This window comes from Sander vitreus, chromosome 9 (assembly GCF_031162955.1).
Source record: "Sander vitreus isolate 19-12246 chromosome 9, sanVit1, whole genome shotgun sequence".
Lineage (NCBI taxonomy): Eukaryota > Metazoa > Chordata > Actinopteri > Perciformes > Percidae > Sander > Sander vitreus.
This window is the reverse complement of record NC_135863.1, coordinates 18524922-18546890: the sequence shown is the minus strand read 5'-3', so window position 1 is coordinate 18546890 and position 21969 is coordinate 18524922. Positions and strand designations below refer to the sequence as shown.

Sequence of the window (21969 nt, the reverse complement as noted above, 5' to 3'; positions counted from 1 at the left end):
ATATTATAAAGCCAAGAAGATCAGCACATCATTTATATAAGCGTTAAAGGATGGTTAGATTAGCGATAGCCAGGACACTAAAAATGTGCTATTGCACCTTGGGAAACCCCACTTCTTTTGACTTTAGCCTTTCTCCTCCTCTAAAGGCAACAAGATAGTGAACAAAGAGCCAAACAACCACCAGACCTCCCTTGGGAATGTCATGAAGCCTCTGGACTGCTGCATTCCTCCCTTACTGAACCTGCGGCCATCACCCGCAACAGGATGTCAACACACTCTTGAGTCATAGCCCCCCCCTCCTCGTTAATTAATTGCACCTTTTGCTCTATGCTGTCCATAGAGTCCTTTCATTTCTACCAAAGCTGCTAGTAGTAGCCCTTGTGATGAAAAGGTTATGAAAACTTACCTGAATTACATTGTGAAGACAATAATAGCCATCTATCAACGTTCATCTTAATGGAATATTTAAACTACCACCAGGCAAGAGACACAATATGGGATTGGTACCAATAGCCAACACATATCCTTAAAAATTACAAAAAAAAATGCAAGCATCCTTGAACAGTAAATATTAAACCACTACGTTTTTTGTCTGTTTTCATTTTCCTATTTGCATAAAGCACAAACCCGACATGGAAATAGTGTTTCCCCCCCCCCCATTGCCAAGCATCTCAAAACAGAACTGCAACAACTAAATATATGAAGTATCATTAGAAAGATAGAACACGTGTCCATAAAATAGTTTTGATATTTTACAGCAGTATAAAATCTCCTCCTGTCTCCTCGGTTGGAAAAACTTTGAGCTGAAACTAGGGAGGAAGTCTCATTTACTGTATCAACCATACGTAGATCTGACTGATAAATTAGACATACAAAAAAGAACCATTTACTCTCTTGCTAATTCATTACAGTTTATCAAAGGTTAGCCGAACAATATGGCAAAATACAGTTGATTACGGTGAGAAGCCATATGGATGATTTAGACCAACTTGTGACTTAAGCTAACTGGCAGCACAAAGACTTTATTTCATCTACAACTGACTATTGCACTATACTAATCTGGTATTATCATTCACACATTGTGCACAGGAAGATTATTGGCACCATCTAAGGGAACAAAGAAAATAAATCACTGTACTAATACATGTTTGATTCAGACATTCAACAGTTGACATTCACACAAAGTGAGTTGTTATGCCACCAACATCTGAATGATCCACTTAATTATTTAAGCACTTCATTTTGGCAATACCAGTTTTCTAATAGGCTTTGTTAGTATCTGAATCAGGTAAGGGATGAACAGGATACTGGCAAAGTAATTATATTTACAGAAACAAACGTTAGGTGCTTTTAATTTGGCAATGTGATACAAAATGACAGGGGAGTGTGTAAATACCGGTAGTGTTGTCTCTTAATTCTGTTTCGTGATGTATGTTGACACTTTAAAATGAGGGGAAGTGTAAGAGGAGCATTGCATTCCTTTGAGTAGTCCTCTTCAATTCAATTTTAAATTGGAGAACAATAGCAGTAATAATATAACCAAGAAGTTAACATAGCTAAAAATATTTAAGGTCTGCAGAGAACGTGTAGTCATCTCTGTCTAGCCCATGAAAACTTGATTTACATTCAACAGAGCTTCTGTACTCTGATTTGGGGCAGGGTTAACAAAAATCAAATCACAATTCAAGACCCAGGGGAACCAAGTACCTTACTGCACCCCAGCACTGCCTGATAATATATTCCTATAATCATAACTAGTTACCCTTCGCAGAGAAGCAGAGTCCAGGGTCTGCAGCCTGGCCTCATGCCCTTGTGCTGTTGTGTATAGCATGCACAGGTTAAATAAAAAAAAGCTTAGTTTATCCAGAGAAGGCCCTCTACCCACCTTGAACACACAAGCACTGGTGATACTGTAGTGTAAAGAAGAGAAAAAATGTTAGCAACGCCCAAGCTCGAACGAGGACCAAGAGGAGCCCCGGAGCAGACCAAAAACCTCAAGAGAGGGGAACGAATGGAGCGAGTGTTATATCTATGTTTGCACAAGAGGAGCAACTTTTAGAGCCACAAAACAGATAACCTTTCTTTTAAAATAAGGGCAAACCAAGGTGCTAAGTGAACTGTAGGGACAGAGCATCGATAGTGTTGGTCTGGTAAAGTATGAAGAAATGCTAAACTCTTTGAGCAGCAGTGTGTTTCTTGCAGATGTGTGTGTTTCTAAAAGTGGACTCTGCATTATGTGTGTTTCTAAAAGTGGACTCTACATTAAGTGTGTTCGTGTGTGCGCATGTGTGTGTGCATGTGTGTGTGTGTGTGTCTGCAGGACTCTTGCTCTCTCACTCTCTCTCATTTCTTTTTTTACACCAGGTTATATTCTTTGAGGTTGAGCTGCAGGATGGTGTCTTTGACGGCGGCAAAGACGAAGCGGATGTTCTCTGTGTCGGTGGCGCATGTGAAATGGGAGTAGATGATCTTGTCACTGTCTGGGTTCAAGTCCACAAACATCTTCAAGATGAACTCCCGACCTGCTTGGGCATCCCGCTGGGGGCCTGGGAGAAGAAAAGACCAATAGTTTTAGCTGCTGTTGAGCATCACCTTAGCATAATTTAACCTTTAATGTTCTTTTGTGTCATTTTATCAGTATTTCATTTCAGCATTTCTCAGTATGGGTTAACAAATCTGAGCATCTTTTAAGAAAAAAACAACTTTCAACTGCCATGTTCAGTCAGGTATCAGTTTGCCTTGTAGTACAGCTTTATAACCACAGGGTGTCACTGTACAATCAAGAATATAAGTGAAACCAAAGAATTTCTAATAAGGGAAGAAGTTCCACTCTCTCGTTACTTCCGGCTTCTGAACTGGTTGCAGTTCCACCAGAGTTCCATATAGGGGGTGCTCACAGGCCAGTGCATAATGAATGGGACTCTTTGGAGCTATATCCCTCAAAATCCACTTTTCTCAGGATATCATTTTTTGTCTAGTAATTTGAATGTTGCATTCGAAAGGGGAGGCTAAGAAAATACACACTGCTGGGTGTTAGATTTTTTGAAAGTGGCTTTTTTGTTCTAAAAAGCCTTTTTAAAATGTCAATGACGTCATACACATATACGGCCAGAGATATTGCTTTACGGCAAGCTCTGAGTCGCTTCTGTTGTTCTCTCGAAGCATCGACAACACAGCTGACAGGTTAGCCTCTCCCTGTCAATACACGTGCTAGAGAGAGGTTTGCTAATGTTTTAAAGACCACGCAGAAATATTCACTCTGACATTCTAGTTCTGCTTTGGATGCCGTCAAGCGGGATCTCCGATCGTAATCGGTCCTTCACTGACCAATCAGCATTCATTAGCAGAATGCTAGCGTGTTATGGGCAACGACGACTGAACCTGTAAGAAATTGAAAGGACACAAGTACTCGTTCATTCAACTTTTGACCTATAATCCATGTTGAACTTGCAAAAACTACAATCAAATCTGAGATTTCTCAACGGCAATCAGGCGAAAGAAATAAATTTAGCCGTCTAGCTCCATAGAGTCCCATTCATTTAGCACTGGACCGCGATCACCCCCAGTGGAACTCTGGTGGAACTGCAACCAAATTCGGTACAATGGGGCTGAATAGGGAGTGGAACGGCTTTCCGTAGACGGGCTTTGGTGAAACGTTACTGCCTGTGTGTGCAAATAATAATATTGGGATAGCCAGCAGCCAGTTTGATGTACAACAGTAAAAGGACCTTTAAAAACAAACAAAAAAAGTACACTGGAAAAAACAGCCACAGCATTATTGACAGAGCTTGACCGATGGCTCAACTTCTCACCTACATTGATAATTGATTAAAGGTGCCCTGCCACACATATTTCATTACTTTGTGGTAATGTCTGAAGTTCTACCATGGACTTGGATTTTTGTGGAAAAAATGCCTTGGTTACCTTGTTTCAAGCCATTCTAGCGTGGTATAGAAAGCCTACAGGAAGACTCAGCTCGATTTCTGCCAGTTCTCATTAATATTCAACAAGCTCAGCTGTTTGAATCTGATTGGCTAACAGCTAGCCAATGAGAGCCTGGCTGTCAGAATCCTTTACCCAGCCCAACTGGGCGAGCTCATGGATAGTAATGAGCTCATGAATAGTAATGAGCTCAGGCAATATGATGTCAGACTGACCAGCTTTTATAATTGGCCTGATTTCTCTGCTTATTTCTTTTCAGTGGCTAGAGCTGACAGAGGAGGTAGCAGTTCATGTTCACATTCACCGCATAACACAAACACATATAGACCTAACATATTTCAAAAAATGCAAGTAAAAACGGTTTTGTATGGCAGGGCACCTTTAAATGAATCCTGGAATTGAATTCAATGCTGAAGCTCAGCTAACAGCATGGTTCTACACTACACAACCATCCAGGGATAGGCAGACTATATACAATGTATGTTGTCTTTAAGATGTCTTTCGAAGTAGAAGGGCAGAAAAACTCAAATTACCATCAAACTCTGGAAAGTAGTCAACCAGGTGAGAATACATGATCTTCTCCTCCAGCAGGTCCTTCTTGTTGAGGAATAGGATGACGGAGGAGTTTTGGAACCATGGATATGTGATGATGGTCCTGAAAAGAGCTTTACTCTCCTCCATACGATTCTAAAGAAAACAAGAAAGAAAGAAAGAAAATGGGGAAAAAAAACAAAAGGTTAACATGCATTCAGAATACAAGACTTAAATTGTTCCCTGTGAACACAATAAATAAACGCAGGTTTTATCATTTCTGGCCTATGGACAGATGCTACAGTTAATCCATATTACAAGGTACACATTTGATTTTCAGGATTATCTCTAAATGTTTTGGGGTTAACTTTCAATTGGCAGCCCCACCACTGAACAGACCTTTGTGCGTTTCTGAAATGCTGCCAAAGCAGTGCCGAAAGGCACCTGCCACTTACATTACTGGTGGAGAGTCTGTGGATGTGAAAAGTACAACCCTTATTTTTTGGTTTTTAGCTGCTACAGTACCTCCTGGGGGGCTATTTACCTATATCTGTATTTGATGAAACTTTAAGCTAATGGCAATGACCAACAGAACCGAGTGATATCCAGTGCAATAAACTTTGTCGCCTTCTGTTTTTGGTGGAAGGACAAAGGGGTCTCTGCACTTGTGGCATAACAGGACGTCTCAAAGACAAATACACAAAGAAACAAAAGGGCAGTTACTAAGTGTTTATTTACTTAAACACGCAATCATAGGTTACTTCACTGATTATATGGTTGCTAGTATCAAATTGCCAGACCTTCCTCCCCAGCGCTGCAGAGGAAGGTCTGGCTAGTCCACACAACATTCCGGGATGGGAGAAAAACGTTCTGTTTATTGGCATTTCTTTTAACCAATCACAATCATCTTGGGCGCCGGACGCAGCAACGGTGCCTCGGCAACATAACCTCGGGAAGGAACTTGTTTTGGTGGAACGTGTGCAAGAAGGGAGGCTAGCTCTGGAATTAAAATGGCTGTAGAGTGTGTGATGAGGATTTTACTCAAAAAAAAAAGATAAATATAATTGGATTGTCAGTTCTAGCTCGGAGGATGTTTCCCGAATCGACCCGGAGTTTAAAATGCTAACACAAAGAAAGTGACCAACAGAACAGCCGACGGCACAGGAACTATCCTGCAAATGAAATGTAGATATAGACTATATGGTTGCAAACATAAAAAGTGGAGCAAGTGGAGTTGGAAACCCACTCATGTAAACTACTAAATGTTGAAAGCTCCTGTCAAACATGACTATTCTTCCTCTTTCTGATCTAAACTCCTTGCCAGCATCACTCCCACAGTTTAGTCTTGGTGAGTCATAATATGATCCTGGCCAGACTTGCCCCGATGAAATCAAAGATGTTTGAAAACAGTCTCGTCAGACTCTGATTGGTCTGAAGGCTCAAAGTCTCCGTCTCAAGCCTGTCAACACGACAGGATAATATCTGCAGACTGGGATGCCTAAATGGTGCCCAGCCTCAACACAGAAACCGAGCTCAGCAACAGAATTAAAATTGTCCAGTGGGGCCTACCACCGGTGACACATTACAAGCAGGAAAAGCAAATAAACAGCAGCCTGCAAAAATGAAAACATATTCCTGTTCATGTGTGTGCAATAAGGCCAGACACCTGAGCAGGCCCAGTGAAGAGTACAGTACGTGTGGATTAACAAACCGTTGCCAGAGTAGACAAACATTGATAGTGTTGACCATGAAGCTGCAGTGATGTACAGCAGATATAGTGACTCAAGCTGGCAGCTGGGTCTGGATTATGAAACCCAGTTGTCATATGACCAGGTCCGAAAAAAAGGGTTTATTGTCAGGAGAGGAGCAGAGGCATGGCTGATCACATTAGCTTTATTAGCGATAATTCTATCTGAACAGTCAGAGCCGATGACATGGACAACTGTGAAGCAAAGAGATAGAAGACCTATTTTTTTGTTTGTTGTGAGAGACTAACAAGCTGTGAACACAACATTGAAATTAGAAAGTTGATAAGGTGAACGTTTTAGCAAATAGTTTCACATTTAAACATCCAGCAGACAAACCAACATTAGCATTCATTTGAAGTCGTGTTTCTGGCCATCTGACCAATGTAAGTCACTCTCCTTTTATCTCTTTTGGTCTTCACCAACTCCTGAGATAAACATCTGGCTCATTAGCTGATAAAATGCTCCACCATGTTCACCAGCTAGTCACCAACTTTATCTGTCAGCTGTTTGCAGAGCAGGTAGCTTTAATGTACAGTACATCCGAGTATTCACTCAAAACATCTGCTCGCTGCTGCTGGAAATGAGGTTGATGAGAGCCGTGAGAATGAACCAAAACATTAAAGCTACTGAAAACTTGCTAAAACACTTCATAGACCTGAGGGGAACTGTAGAGTCTGCTGATCATTTTCTCAAGGTTCTTCACTACAAGAGGCACCTTTCACATTACAGGTCATCATGGTCAATAGAAAAATATGAAGTAGTGCAACTCTAACTGTGAATGTGTCCAGATGAACTACATTTCATTGTCCAATAATGGGAATGTGAATGCAATTTAAATTGAAATATCCCATTCCAGCTGTTAGATATTCAATAGCTTGTTTAAGAAGCGTGAAGAGTGAAAACCTGCAAACGTCTTGTGATGCATGGCATGTTAACATATGACAAGACTTGAAGCCTCATTATGAACATAGTGTGATAAAATGTTGTGTATGCAGTCAACTATTCAGAAATCATAACTATTTCTGTGTCGACGTCTCACCTCGTTGTCCGATTCCACCAGGACCTGGTCGTACTCGCTGAGCGCCACCAGAAACATGATGGAGGTGACGTTCTCAAAGCAGTGGATCCACTTCCTCCTCTCGGACCTCTGACCCCCCACATCCACCATCCTGATTAGAACATGATGAGTTGAGATGGAGCGCCAGCAAACAAGAGGGCAGAAAGAATCACATAAAAGAGAAGAAATGACAATTGGCTCTAAATCTTTCACTCAGAGTCTTGTCTTCTTTAACCTCAGAATCAGTGGCACATAATGTAAGCATGCATTTCAAACATCTCAAAGATTTAGGAAGACAGGAATATGATTGAAGTAGAAAATATATCGGTGCAAAGAGGCATTCATCTTGTAAAATGTCACCTAAGTTTTCCATTTTCACTAAGCTTTGTGTCCAATGGTGGCCAATCAATATATTTCAAGGCTAGTGTGGTCTCACTATTGCTACTACTTAGGCCTGTAACAATTATTACATAACTGTCTAATCAATGGCAATTTTTCTTTACATAATCGCGGTTTCTTTGATTAACCGCAATTAATTGCTAATATTAACTAAGGTCCTAAGGCGTATGACTGTTGATGGTAATTGTTGATCTTGTTTTAATATGCCAAGTTATAATTATATAAATGATTATTGGTCGGACTGTTGAGACTTTTACTAACGTTCAAAAAACGCCTCTTTGGCCAAAACTTTTTTTTATTTTATTTTTTTTTATAAATTTGACTGAAAGAGCCAATTATATTTTGAATCGCAATTATTTCTGAGACAATTCATTGTACAGCAACATTTAGAATTGTTACAGCTTGGCTACTACTTTAATGTAACATCTAATGAGTCTACGGTAGTTCAAGCCAAACACCCCTTTTGCACCGAGAATATAAACAGAAGAAACCACAGCACAGAATCTGCAGCGTGAATCACGGAGAGGACAGAGCAAACCTTCTCTACGGTGAACTAAAATAACTACAAGGACATGTGTCTACAAACATTGCTTCTACAAACATCCTTTTCTAATTTTTCTGCAAAGTAGATGCAGGAGAGTCCATGCAGGAGATAAAGTAGTTTAAAAAAAATGTCTTGTTTAGAAGTGCCTGGTGCTAAATTTGAGGGACATAAGAGGAGCAACAGATAGGAGGTCCCCACAAGGGGAGTGGTTCAAAGTAAAGGGGTGGGGAAAAAACGGAATATTACAGAATATGGAAATCAAGGAACAAACAAAGAATGCAAGAAATTGAAACATGAGCTTGTAAGGCTTGATATATGGGTTTTAATTCAGAGGTGGATCGCCCTTTGGATGAACTGGTTTTAATGTTTACGTTTTTGTTTGGATGAGTTTTCTCCTCAAATTATTGTTAAAACTAAGAAAAGGGAAAACAATTAAATTAGACTGAATAACTAATGCTGCTACATAAGAATCTAAAAGAGCGGAAAGGGAAAGAGTCACATTGTTGGATTTGTCCATATACTAACTAAATTGCAACCGAAAATACATGAACTGAGTGTACTCATCAGTTGAGTTAGTTCAAGTCTCTATTAAATATCATTCAAAAGCTAGAAAGTGAAACTTTGATCCCACATCACAAAGGTGAACTCAGTCAGTGAGTCTGCCAGGAGGAGGGACGGCATTGATAAATGGAGTCCTCCAAAGTGCCAGCCTAAAATAATCAGACAACCTCCTTTTTTTCCTCTAGCAAGGATGAGTGACCTACTTAGTACGATAAGCTCTCCTATGGTGGATAAGCCAAGTGAAATTAAATTTTCTGTGACTTCAAAAGCCAATTAAAAGAGAAGGAAGCAAGCCTAATGGAGATGTGCGTCCATGAAAGGCTTCCTTGTTGCAGCCACGTCCCTGTCAACCGCTAGCAGAGGTGGTATAATGCCACATGTGCTTGTTACTATTGAGCCTGAGGAACATCTCATCCTGCATCAAGTATGACATCTCATTCTCATAAATCACTAAACTAAGAAACCTCAATAATCATGCTCTTTTTCCAATAAAACCTGACACCTTACATTCATTCCCACTTCATATTTGTATTTTCGGGCTCTTAACACAAAATTGATGTCATTGAGAGCAGTGATTCACCATCAGCAGCACAGCTATGCAGAGTAGAGCCTATCGGCTAGCTGCAGCAGGGCTGCTGGGAACCTCTTCAGCACAACCTCATTGCAAGCAGAGTTATTTCTAGCCTTGCCAAGCGTAGGAGGGGGCTGACATGATGGCTTCCTATCGATTCGCACTCTTCTGTAATCGCTCTTGTTCCCTGGGTCCAACTCTATCTCCTCATCTTCTCTCTTTTTTGCAAGAGAAGGAGGAAGGGAAGCTGCTCTACGTATTGGTGGCGGGTCCTAAGACTGTCTCTGTGCCAAGTCCTGGAGGCTGTGTGTCTGTACTACAAAGAAAAACTATTAAGTAAAAAAACGGCCTTTATGATCAACGACTTTAATTCAGCTCTGGTAGATTCTACTGTAACATTGCACATTACACATACTGCAAATAACCGAATGGATTGGGATCATATTCAGACAAAATGGGGAAATAAAACATTGTTGTAGGTGACATATAAACATGTTGATTCAGACTTAAGATGGCCTTTTTGATTTTAAAATGAAAACAGAAGTGGGGTTAGTCAAAGTACTTTAGTTCTTCTTCTACCTGAAAATGATGCTTTGCAAGTCGAAAGGGTATTCTATGATCCCAGTGGTTGGGATTCGAACCCTAAGCACGTCCTGTTGGGTTGGTAGATAGGACGGTTCAGCAATACGATCCAGATCACTTAGATAGCTAGAGACAGGAAGGACAACAAAAGACAAGGCAGGAGGGAGGAAGGAGAAAGTGAAGCATAACAGCAGATACAGCACACCCCCTCCAAAAGCAAGTGGATCAGTCCAGATGTAACCACAGAAAACCATTCCCAAGAGTTATGAGGGTATTAGGTGACAATTTGTACCTCTACCCCCAAATTTTTTCTTAGAAATTTAGCTGCATCCTTGATGGCAGCCCAGCTCCCAAAGACAAAACATTCCTCAATCTTATCCTCGGCACCCCCTCACTCCTCCCCACTGTGAAGGTTTAGGGAAGCAGGAACTTTTAATTTGAAGATGATTTGGCACTCAAGAGGCCAACCTTCACTGCCTGGGTGAAAATAAAAATTACTGCCTTTCTAGTGAGACTTGACAGGAGGGTTGGGGCCTACAGGCCAGTCTTTGAGAGTGTACCATCAGGGATGTGTAAAAGTGCTGAGCCCTGCTGTGCAGCACAGGGTAGATGGAGATAGCGGCATCGGCGGTTTCCAGCTGGCTGACCAACTGTCGAGCAGCTAGCCAACCAGTGACGTTATCGGAAGCACTTGACACCAGTACCTGAAGATAATATTCTCCAGGTCAAATGGGTACTCAATGATGCCAGTGGTAGGCACTCGAACCCGCAGCACATCCTGCTGAGTGGGCACGTACCCAGCTGATGCTATTCGTTCTAAATCGTTAAGGTAACTGTGGAAGGGGAAGGGAACATATGACAAAGATGGGCAAACTACCAGTCTCAACAGTACGAGACCATGTGCAATGAACAGACACAAACAACTGCTTTCTGTCAAAAACACAACACAATTACAAAACACTTAAACAAATATGCATAAAGCCAGCAGTATCTTATACATTTACTTGCATATAACATGCTTTAATTCCCCCTCCAAAATACTCAACTTTTAAGGAGCCATATTAGTCTGAAATGGATTAATGCAGGTTGGAATTAGCTCGCTAACAGCTAGTGATATTATTAGCAGTCGTTTATAAACCTGCCAACAGACATCCTCCTTTTCCCCGACTCTCTACATCTGACTGAACTCTCTTCCCTTCCTCAGGTCGAGTGCATATTGTCGCAGGTAGAAAACTGATGAAAAAAGTCTGACAACTTTTTAATGCATCTATGATTTCATTCCTCATGTCTATACTATAGAAACTGTTGTTTACCCATTTCATCACTTTGCATTATATATCTTAGAGGTCACAGTTGCACAGTGATCCTGCTTCTACAGAAAGTAAATCATCATTATTCTAGTAGATTAATATATCATAGACATACTATTTGGTTGAGTCGGAGAGCTGGTACTCTCTCCTGCGATCATAGGCCTCCTGGATGCCAGGGTCAGCCCACAGCATCTTTATCGCACTCGTGTACGGCTGCTCAAATGATGAAATCTTCTCCACGTCCACCTCCCGTACAACCTGGGCATTATTCTAGGAGAATAAGTAACACAAAAAAGCACATGTCAATTTAGTAACTGAGGATTGTAAGTGGTGGCCTCCAAATCTCAAAGTGGTCAAGGTGTCAGGTGCTTTCTTAGTCAATTATTAATATTGACATTCTGAGACCATTTTCATCTAATATAATGACAATGGCATAATAATGCAGGTACACCTTTTCAAAGATCAATAAACTTGTATTTCTAAAGAATATTTAACACTGGAACTGGAAGACATTTTATATATCCACAATAGGTCTTTGATCTCCTTTAGTATGTCGTCTAACAATTATTTATTAAACACTAAATATTAAATTTAAATAATATATAATTAATAAATGATATCTATCTATTTCTATGTGCCTATCTGCCACATGACGAGTAAATGTTTGTACCAAAATAGTTCTGTTTTTCCAGTCTCTTTTGCTTCTCTGCTGTCTGCAGGTCGGAGCTTCGCAGGGGCGGGCCCACTCCCACACCCACACCCACACGCCAGCCACCACGTCACTTCCGTTTACTGATAGCTAGCGTTTACCTCAGGCTAATTCATTAGCTAATGGCGTGTCCTAATTCACCGTCCGGGAGCCTCTCTGACACACTGACAGCTGTAGGCTTGTACCGGTTAATGCTCTGTGCATTGTCTGACACATGCAGCCACTTTCCCTTTCCTGAAACCGCTTGCGAGACTGACAAGTCCACAGCAGCCCGTGGCGTTTATCCAAGCCTGTCTCCACTGCCTCCACCTGCAGGTTGTCAAATGTGTGGTTTGGAATGAAGGGGAGAAAACAGGACACCGAGTAACACGGCGGATATCGCTTATATACTTCTTTTTTTGACAGCTCCTTAACTGCAAAGTGCGGCGGGAAACCCTGCTCCAATTCTCAACCCAACTAGCGTTCTCTTTCTCCCTCTCTCTCACCGCCAGGAGTCCCGTCTCCCTTGACAAAGACCATGCGACTGACAAGAGGGTTCACTCCTCGTTACGCTAAGGAACCGAGAGTGGTCATCCAGTCTCTTTGGTAGAGAGAGAGAGAGAGAGAAAACAAAAAAGCATGCAAATGGAAATTATCGCGGCCGGAAAAATTATCGAGCTCATTTTTTTTTAGCGTGCGATTAATTGATTTATTGACTATCGCGACAGGCCTATTAACAGCAGTTTATTTATTTAGGATTTATTTGAATGTGGTTATTGTCGCAGTGGTTTGCACACTGGTTACTGGCTAGCTGACAACAGTGGCCAGACATTTCACGAGATTGAATGAGAATTCACACGAAGACAGAGTGGCCTCTGTTTGGATGAAGTCATTTGTGTCCATGAAGAAGACACTGAACCTGTACCTGCACTAATTACTATTCAAGAGTCAGCTAAATGTCTGAAATGTAAATGAAACACAGTTTAACTATTAACTTTTATAATGTTTCATTGGACGACTCTAGCTCAGTTAAGGTGAGATCATTTCATCTCCAGGAAATTCATTAAAAGTGTAATGTTACAAAAAAAACAAAAAATCAAACTGATGCTGCAAAACTAGACCCTACATTTCCCACAATGCAACAAAGCTAACTTGTGAGCCCTGTCCCCAGTAAGGCTTTTCTGCTTTAAAAAAGGTAAAATCTAATGAGTAAGTGCTGGATGTATTTATTTTTTTGCTTTGTTGTGTCTTAATTGTCTGGTTTACTGTCTTTTTTGTTTGTATTATGTGCGCCTGTACATATAAAAATCAGCATAAATAAAATTTACAAAAAAAAATATATAAAAAGGTAAAATCAAAAAAGGACATATTACCAAAAGTGCCTTAGTTATTTGAGCACATAATACATAGCTGCATTCTCATACATATTTATATACTTTATTGTCCCCTTAGAGAAATGTGTCTGATTATATAAACTTAAAATATTTATCACATCATTTAACATGTGTTGCATATGTGTATGTGTGCACTTGTGTATGTTCCCTCATGCATAGCAATAAAGCGTATGGGTGTGTCCATGTGCATGCATGTACGTAGTCGTTATGAGTATGAATGTTTATATAAATCCAACATTTCTAAATCCTGAAGTACAGGACATCACCTTGTTCTAAATGAGCCCCGTCCATTAAACCAGCGAGAAAATAAAGACATTTAGAAATCTAAAATGTGAAATAACCAACTGTTTGCACAACTTCTGCAGAAAATAGTGTGTTCCTGTAGGATGGTATTACTCATAGTAAGTTTCAGGGTCTTTAACCACAAATGGGGATGTGCATTTCAATAACACATCACATGTTGCACACACCGGGATTGCTCCGTTGCAGACGGAAATTCTGCCGGATTTCACTCTTTTCAGCCGATGTCCGTTATCTTCCACTTTCTTTGTGTTGGAATTTTAAACTCTGGTCGATTTATGAGGACTATGGTTAACTGCTCCAATCTGGGTTTTCTTTTGCACGACTAAAACAACTTTTGAACGTACACGTTCCACCAAAACAAGTTCCTTCTCTGGCTCTGTCCGGTGCTTAGCGCCGGGCAAGACGATTGTGATTGGTTTAAAAAAATGCCAATAAATCAGAGAATGTTTTTCTCCCGGAATGCTGTGTAGGAAGGTCTGGCAAAGCGAGATTACACACAATACACAATATTTTCACCCTAACTCTTAGTACACACACAGTACACACCTTGTTCTGTTCGTACTTGTACGGGATCTTGAGGGTCTCGGTTGCACGGATCATGGCCTGCATTGAGGTGAAGATGTTCTGGTAGACCAATTTGGTGAAGCCCTTCTTATCCTCATCTGTGTAGCCTGAACCATGGATTATTCTCATCTGCTTGATGAAGGTGCTCTTGCCACTCTCTCCAGTACCTGCAAAAAAAGATAAGAAGATACAGGGGGTTAGGCGACAACTGAAAATGGGTCATAAAATCGACGCAGGAAATTGCGGACTGTGTGAAAAGGTACGACGGTTGTCTTCCCACCCTTGATATGACCTGGGAACAAGACAGAACGTTTTAGTATGCTACAGTACTGACCTACAACTGGAAAGAAAAGAAAAAACTGAAATGGAGACGTGGTGATAATTCTTGTGTGCAGATAAATTGGGAAAATTAGAGTCTGATGTGAAACCTGCTAAATAAAGATAGAAATTAACAGTAGTGCATGTGTAAGAGAAATCAACTCAGACATTCGTTTAAAAAAAATGGGCCAATACCACCCAAAAGTAGTACCCAAAGATTAGCTGTAATCCATCCACCCTTGTCCAACAAACACAAAAGATGGTATCATGTAAGAGCTCTTTCACATAAATGTAGTCAGCAAATGTGTTTTTATGAGCAAACAAGCAGTAAGTAAGTTGTTCTCAACAAAGTCAACAAAACTAATTTGGTCAAATTGTAGCCTTTTTATGTAACTCATATTTCTGTGGTAATAAACTGGCCAGTCTTTGCAAAAAGCTGGCCTTGTCGATCCACCTCCAACCTGCTGCTGATACACAAGGCTGTGAAGGAATCCACACCATCATGCCCCTAGGCAGCACGCCAGACCTCAATGTCAACTCAGCCTCTAGCTGAGTTCTGAATCGCATACTTTTTCTTTTTACTTTTAGTATGTACTGCAGCTGCCCTTACAAAGTACAAACTGTTGCATGCAGTATGCATACAATGGGGACATAGTACTTCTTCCTAACATTGCGGCTTGAACTTTCACGCTCGTATATGCTGCGCAAAGGATTGTGGGTCAGAATAGTCAGAGAAGCACGCTAGCCTGCATACTGCAAAATCAGATGCAGTAGGACATCCTGGTATTTTTGGCATAACGTACTGGACATACTGAAATCTTTTTCTGGCATACTACATGGTATAGTAGTATGGGTATTGGAACACAGGGTCTGTGTTTTACCAGTACAGGCTGCTTAGCTGAACTGGTCATTCGTCATGGTACCTACATGGTGTCAGGTTCTGGTTCACTTATCGTTAAATTACCTTTTTATTCCATTAAAAAAGTAAAATATTCTGTACGTATGTTAAAAAAAGAAAAAAACCTCAAAGTATCCTTAAGTGTAACTTGCAATTGTTCGTATGCAGTTTCGGTGATCAAGAAATGTGAGTTACATAACCCTGTGTAAAAGGATTCTAGATCATAGAATGTAAAGCAAAAGACTAAAACATATATGGACAAATGTTTCTTCAAATTGTGGTCTATCCATTGTCTGTTGTCATCTTGGTTATAGTGTCCCGAGATGTGCAACGTAATAATGTAATGTAATCATTGTTTTGGCTGTGGTTACCACAGAGGCCCGACTGACAGTCTGGGTAAGTGGAGCAGCCCAGAGTAACCACATGAGGGCTGCACGGCTCACCTCAGCTCAACAAAGAGCCGGGTAAACTGAGTTCACTTGTCCAATTTTGTATCATAGTGACCATGCATATGCACACAGGCATAAACACACAGAAATACCTAGTCATAGAGAACAAAAACTTGCTTGAACGTGCAGAGAAAGAAATACACAGAACCCTCTACCCTACACTCCCTCTACACTCTACCTTTTTCAAGAAAGCTTCCACAGCAGATTCTGTATCTTTATATGGACATATTCAAACTACCACTCCAGGCTTAGGGGATGCCAGAGTCAGGATGAAAGCATCAGAGTTTTGTACACTGTGGTCATCAACTAAAGAGGAACAATCAAAAACAAGGGAAGGTAGCGGTCTAAACCCAAACTCAATCTCTAGTTTCACTATGCAGCTCTCTCTCCAGAGCAAGCCTCCTATTTTCCACCCCCATTCCACCACCATTTTCTTCCTCAATAACCCTGCTCCAGCTCTCCACCACTCATCTCTCCATCTCACTTCTCCCAACATTCAAGTCTGAGTCACTGCAGCTTTAGCTACACATATTCTCATGTTTTCTACCTTTCACTCTTGTCTTTGTTCTACTGATCTCAACTAGAAATGTATAAAGTGCCCATCACAAGATAAAAGACAGCATGGTGATGCCCCTCAAATTGCTGAGAGTATGTTATTTGAACATTTACAAAACCTATTTGATTTACATTTTCCATATAGGCTGAAAAAAGTGTGTAAACACTTCCACCCAATGTAGCATAAACAGAACTGCGTGCATGTCTATTTTGCTGTATATATCAAGTCCTTAAGAGCAATGAACAGTAGGCTCTGTTTAAGCACAGGATCATCCCACGACTGAAGCTCCTCGCTGGCAGGTGAAACAACACTAGGAGCCTACAGCTATGCTAGAGGCTCTATGAGCATTTTTTTGTGCTAAATGCTAACATCACAATGCTAACATCCTCACAATGACGCTAAGCAGGTCTAATGTTTACCATGTTTACTATCTTAGTTTATTGTGTTAGCGTGCTAACATTTGATAATTAACAATAAACACAATAAGTACAGCTGAGGCTCATGAGAAGGTCGTTCATTTAACAAGTATTTTTAGTAGGGGTGTGACGCGAGACCAGACGATACACAACGAGATTTTAACACTATTTTAAAGAAAACTTCAATGACGAAATATGACTGGAAAAATAGTCTTTTCTAAAACGAGCACTACGAAAGGTTTTGCCACGAACTCAAATGTCTTTTCTCCTGTACAGCTAACCTCTTCAGACCTAATAACTGTGGCGTTTCCACCGGGAATCCAAAACGCTGCCACACAAATGATTTAAAAGTGGCGGGTAGGGTTGAGCACCGTTCACATTTTTACCGGTACCTGAAATTCGGTGCCGGTATCCAACGGTACCTTTTTCCCGGTACTTTCCCTCTGTAATAACAAAAAATGTATTTCAGTTATAAAAATAATTCCAAACCTATTTACCTAAAACATTGTTATTTATTTAGAACATGTTACACACCACACAAAATAAAACACCTCCCTCTCCCCTCCCTACAACCTGTTAAATCCAATAATTATTAATGTTTTACACTGCACTAGCCTAACTTTTATTCTTGTGTTTGTATCTTATTCTATTTTTTATTTCCATGACCGTTTTTAACTGCTCTTTAATGTTTTATGTAAAGCACGTTGAATTGCCTTGTGGCTGAAATGTGCTATAGAAATAAAGTTGCCTTGCCCTACAACCTCAGCCTGTCAGGAGGGCATAGTGAACACTGTTGTGCCTGTCTGTCTCGGAAGTGTAAAGTTAAGTGCGACGCAATCTTACTATTATATTATATTGCTGCGTGAAGTTTTAAAAAAATTTAACCACATTTGGGACAGCTTTACCGGCATTGCTGTGACTCACTGTGACTTAAACAAGTAGCGAGGCGACATCTGCACCGCGCCTCTGTGTTTGCGTTTCAGAGCCGAGCCCGCCTCTCTGTGAAACATGCAGAGAGGACAGAAAAGCTTACGCACTCTCAGGTACTGAAAATTGGCACCGCTTGATTTAATGTGAATCAGTCCTCGGTAGTACCGACGTAATTCTGCACTTGTACTGATACTGGAGACTTTAACAGAGATTTTTTACCTTGACAAGAAATATCGTCATGTTTTAATATTGTAGGATCCACCTCTAATTTTTAGTCATAAACCAAAATGTTGGACATATTTAAATGTTGGCAATCCATTGAACAGTTGTCGAGACACCTCTCACGGTGTCGCTCGAAGGAAAAGTCAGTAGGATTCATCCTCTGGGGACAATGAATATGAACAAAACGTCTTGGGAAGTGTTGAGATATTTCAGTCTGGACCAAAGTGGTGGACTGAAACAGTGGAGAGACCAACATAACCATCAGTAGATCCAAAGACAGATGACACTGAAGGGGACACATGGTAGCCTATAGCCTCCACTGCATCCGATAGTGACTTAATAGTGAAAGGAAAGTTGCCCACAACTGGCAATACCAAATTGGGAAGAAAAAAAAAAGGAAACGTGCTGTGGCTGGGAGGGCTCAGTGGTAGAGCAGGCGCACATATACTGAGAGGTTTATGCCTCGACGCAGAGGTCCAGGGCTCAAATCCGACCTGTGACAAATTCCTGCATGTCTTCCCCCTCTCTCTCATCTAGCTGTAAAAAATTAAAAGGTGGAAAAGGCCCAAAAAAAAAAAATTCTTAAAAAAAAAAGAAAGAAAAAAAAGAGAGAAACGTGCAAAGCAAACAAACAAAAAACACTAGTGACACTGATCATTTTTACAGCCATATTGTGTTGTCAGAATTGCAGCGGCCGATTAGATAATGGAATGTGCTTAGTGTGATAAAGTACAGCTGGTATTCCCAGGGCAAAGTAACTGAAATGTCTTCCAAGGATGACGAGAGTCAAGTTTGAGCGTCGCTGACAGAGGAGCACAGTTGAGTGAAGGAGTGCCCTGAGCCCCCCCCCCTGCCCTCTAACCAGGCAGGATCGTTCACTGTGGAAAGCAGGTCAACATTGGAGTTTTCCCATCAGACAGAGTATGTCTTTGAGAGAGGGACATAAATAGCAATTGTTAAGACACAGGAGAGTTCACTTTCTCATTGACTAAAGAGCTGAAAAGAAGGGAGTGGTGTTACTGAGATGTGAGGGAGTAAGAAAAGAAAAATACTAAGGGTACATTTTCTCTGCTTACATAATTTCCAAGCAGAGAAATGATGAGGGTTAACATGGGATAGATACATCAGCTGTGTTGTTTAATTGTGTGCGTGTGTGTGCGCGTGAATTTTACAAACACACAACCAGAGAAGAGGGGGCATGTCTTGCAGGCATGATCAGCTTAATTCAACAGATCCCATTGTTCTCGTGACTAACTGGAAAACCCAGCAGAAGCATTTCTCACGGACAAGCTACTGTACATTCACTGAAGCTACTCCTGAGGGGTAATGCTAGTTCCCATGGCAACTACTGTACTGGACTCAAATACATGGCAGAAAGCACCAGCTGATAGGCTTCAGTACGTCTCCACAGAGCCCAGTCAAACGTGCAACTTTAGCATGCATTTCTTAATCTCCACAACGTCCTCAGCCAGTCCTCTACTCTCAGCCTATGGGAATTAAAGTTATGAAAGCAAATAATGGACAAAACAATTTGAATCTTATAAGCATGTTATTCTCCTCCGAGTATTGCATATTTGAACTTTCTATCTGAATTTGTGAACCCCATATTTTTGAAATTGCACAACTATTGACATTTTAAAAAGAGGGGGATTTTCAACCATATGAATTCATAGAGATACTTTTCAAATAAAATGTCGGTGCGATGAAAGTATTTAAATTCCACAGTTAGGTATTCAGTTGCTTATAAGATTCAAATGTTTTAATGGGCATTAGTTAATGCAGCCAGTAGTCCAGATAATTCACAGCAAACGAGTGGATGTGTTGATGACGTTGTGATCGACTAATCACATGACTAACTGGAGAGAAGACGATTCAGAACATCTGTCGGTAAGGACCGACGCCAAAATTGCCGGACAAATTCAAGGAACGGCATGACACGCTGTTGTTTATGACCAAACTACAAACAGTCTTCGTAGTCTCCAACTTCAGATAATCCCAGAAGACGAAGAAGCAGCTCATCATCAAAACTAAAACTACTCTCTGAGGTCTAACACTGATGCACATGTTTGGAAACTCACACTAAAAATGGATTATAATGTCATTTTGAAATGAATTAACCATTTGACAATATTGTAGATCATGTCACAGCCAAAAGTCAAGTAAGACAAAATCCACATGAATTTGTGCGTTCATATAAAAAGCTGATAAATTAGAAGCTTCACAACATTAGGGTGCCGAGACCCATACAGGCTTACCAGAGACCTTGAACAATTTTGAAATCCCCAACACCGAAGAGCCGGAGAAAGCAGGATGAGGAGAAGCCCGATAATCACACAGCCGTGACCATTAACCGAGGGAGAACTGTGTCACTCTGCCCGCATCATGCACTGAATGGGGTATTAGTCATTCTGCTAAATAACCATTAACTCACAAGAACAGGAAAAAAAAATTTGTTGAAACAGATCCATTTCATTGGGTCGGGCCAGCTGGAGGCCACGGCAGACATTTCAGCTGGGGTTTACATGAAGATTAATAACTTGAAGCAGAGTTTGGCATCCACGTTGAAGGGGAAAGAACAAAAGAGAGTTGAGGAGACAGAGGGAAAGGAAGGAGGTGCAAAGTGTGACAGAGTGGAGAAGGGAGATCTAAGTAAATGATTCCTTAAAACTTCCCCAAGCACATCAAACAGGAAGCTATGTCCACTTCAGCTCAGTGTTGGGAAAGGTGTGCTGAAGGCCTGTCTGACTGTACAGGAACTGAATGACTGTCTAGTGGCTATTTTCGCCCGCACACACACAAGTGAGCCTTGTCTGTGTGCTGTCGTTTTTTTCCTGCATGCCTCTACGACGTGTAACGTTAGACAGCCAATCACAAGCATTATTAGATCTTGGTAGAACCATGCTGCATGCTTATTTGGCTCACTGACGCTGATGAGATTTACCTTTGGTATTCTTCAATACTCGATACTATGGAGGCAATTCAGTCGCTGCCTAAAAGTATAGAAGTTCGGTACCCAGCTCTACACATCACATGCCACATTTATTGCACAGCTCTTGTATTGTGTTGCAGGGTTTTCATTTTCTGTCCATTTCTCCAGCTAATAGGGTTGTTTATTTACAATAATTTGCCGGAGCAAAAATAACACACCTGAACAAATGCTGGTGCGAGTCTGTTAACAATTATAAATTTGTTCTAAAACGGTAAAATATCCTGCTTCTGATACATATCTTTGGCCCACATCATCATCTTTACAAAACTTGAATGGACCTTAAAATTAAAAACACAACAATCTCCTAGTTTAAAATGAAGCAGACGGACTAGTGGGCACCAGGCACTGACTAGATACCTCCCAATTAACCGTCCATGTCACCTCATTTACAGCTATATCTTCATCTACTTACTTCAAAGACTGTCTTAATGACGGTGGTCGGAAGAATGAGGACCAGAGCCTTTCCTGTGCTGCATTTGAATGTTTATAATGTGTCTGTGTTGAGCAAGTGCACTATAAGAGCACATCTAGATCTATGCTGAGAGAAAGAATGAGAAAGAGACGGAGCGGGGCAGCAAGCACAGGATCTCTATTCCAGTTTAGAAAAAAAAAATCCCTGGCATACTTTACCTTCTAAAGGATTTTGCCTTTTGCCTATCTTGGTTCCCATTTACTCAAAAAGACCTAGTTGTACTGGAACAGCTGTATTTCCCACTGGACAGAGGTTTTGCTGTAGTTTGCAACCCTTCAACTAATTGTGATCTGTCTTCAACTTCACTTCCTTCTTCCCAGTCCAAGACTTGGGAACTTGCCCACCGCTGATGTGTAGCTGTGGAAACATACAGAAGAACTTTGAAGCTTTTTAGGTATCCAGACCCGTTAGATTTCCATATGCACACACGTACAGGCACTCAATTGATAAAACACGTGCTACAACTCTATGCTATTCATATGCTATGCTTATTAAGATCAGGTCATTAGGATGTCTCAGAGTCAA

The 21969-nt window shown here is 40.8% G+C and overlaps 1 protein-coding gene across 3 annotated transcripts in view; it reads right to left on the bottom strand.

Moving 5' to 3' along the window:
- Window positions 1-810: 810 nt before the first annotated feature.
- Window positions 811-21969, bottom strand: part of LOC144523484 (guanine nucleotide-binding protein G(q) subunit alpha-like) — a 40825-nt gene continuing 19666 nt past the window's right edge. The window contains exons 1-7 of one of the 3 annotated variants that reach the window (XM_078259057.1): window positions 17224-17242; window positions 14177-14361; window positions 11361-11515; window positions 9933-10061; window positions 7261-7390; window positions 4476-4629; window positions 811-2546 (exon numbers count right to left, since the gene is read on the bottom strand). In XM_078259057.1, coding sequence (XP_078115183.1) covers window positions 2356-2546; window positions 4476-4629; window positions 7261-7390; window positions 9933-10061; window positions 11361-11515; window positions 14177-14323 — 906 coding nt within the window. In that variant the 5' untranslated portion in view covers window positions 14324-14361; window positions 17224-17242 and the 3' untranslated portion in view covers window positions 811-2355. Of the gene's footprint in view, window positions 2547-4475; window positions 4630-7260; window positions 7391-9932; window positions 10062-10639; window positions 10769-11360; window positions 11516-14176; window positions 14362-17223; window positions 17243-21969 lie in introns of those variants that run through there. The other 2 variants (XM_078259056.1, XM_078259055.1) reach the window with 2 other exon arrangements.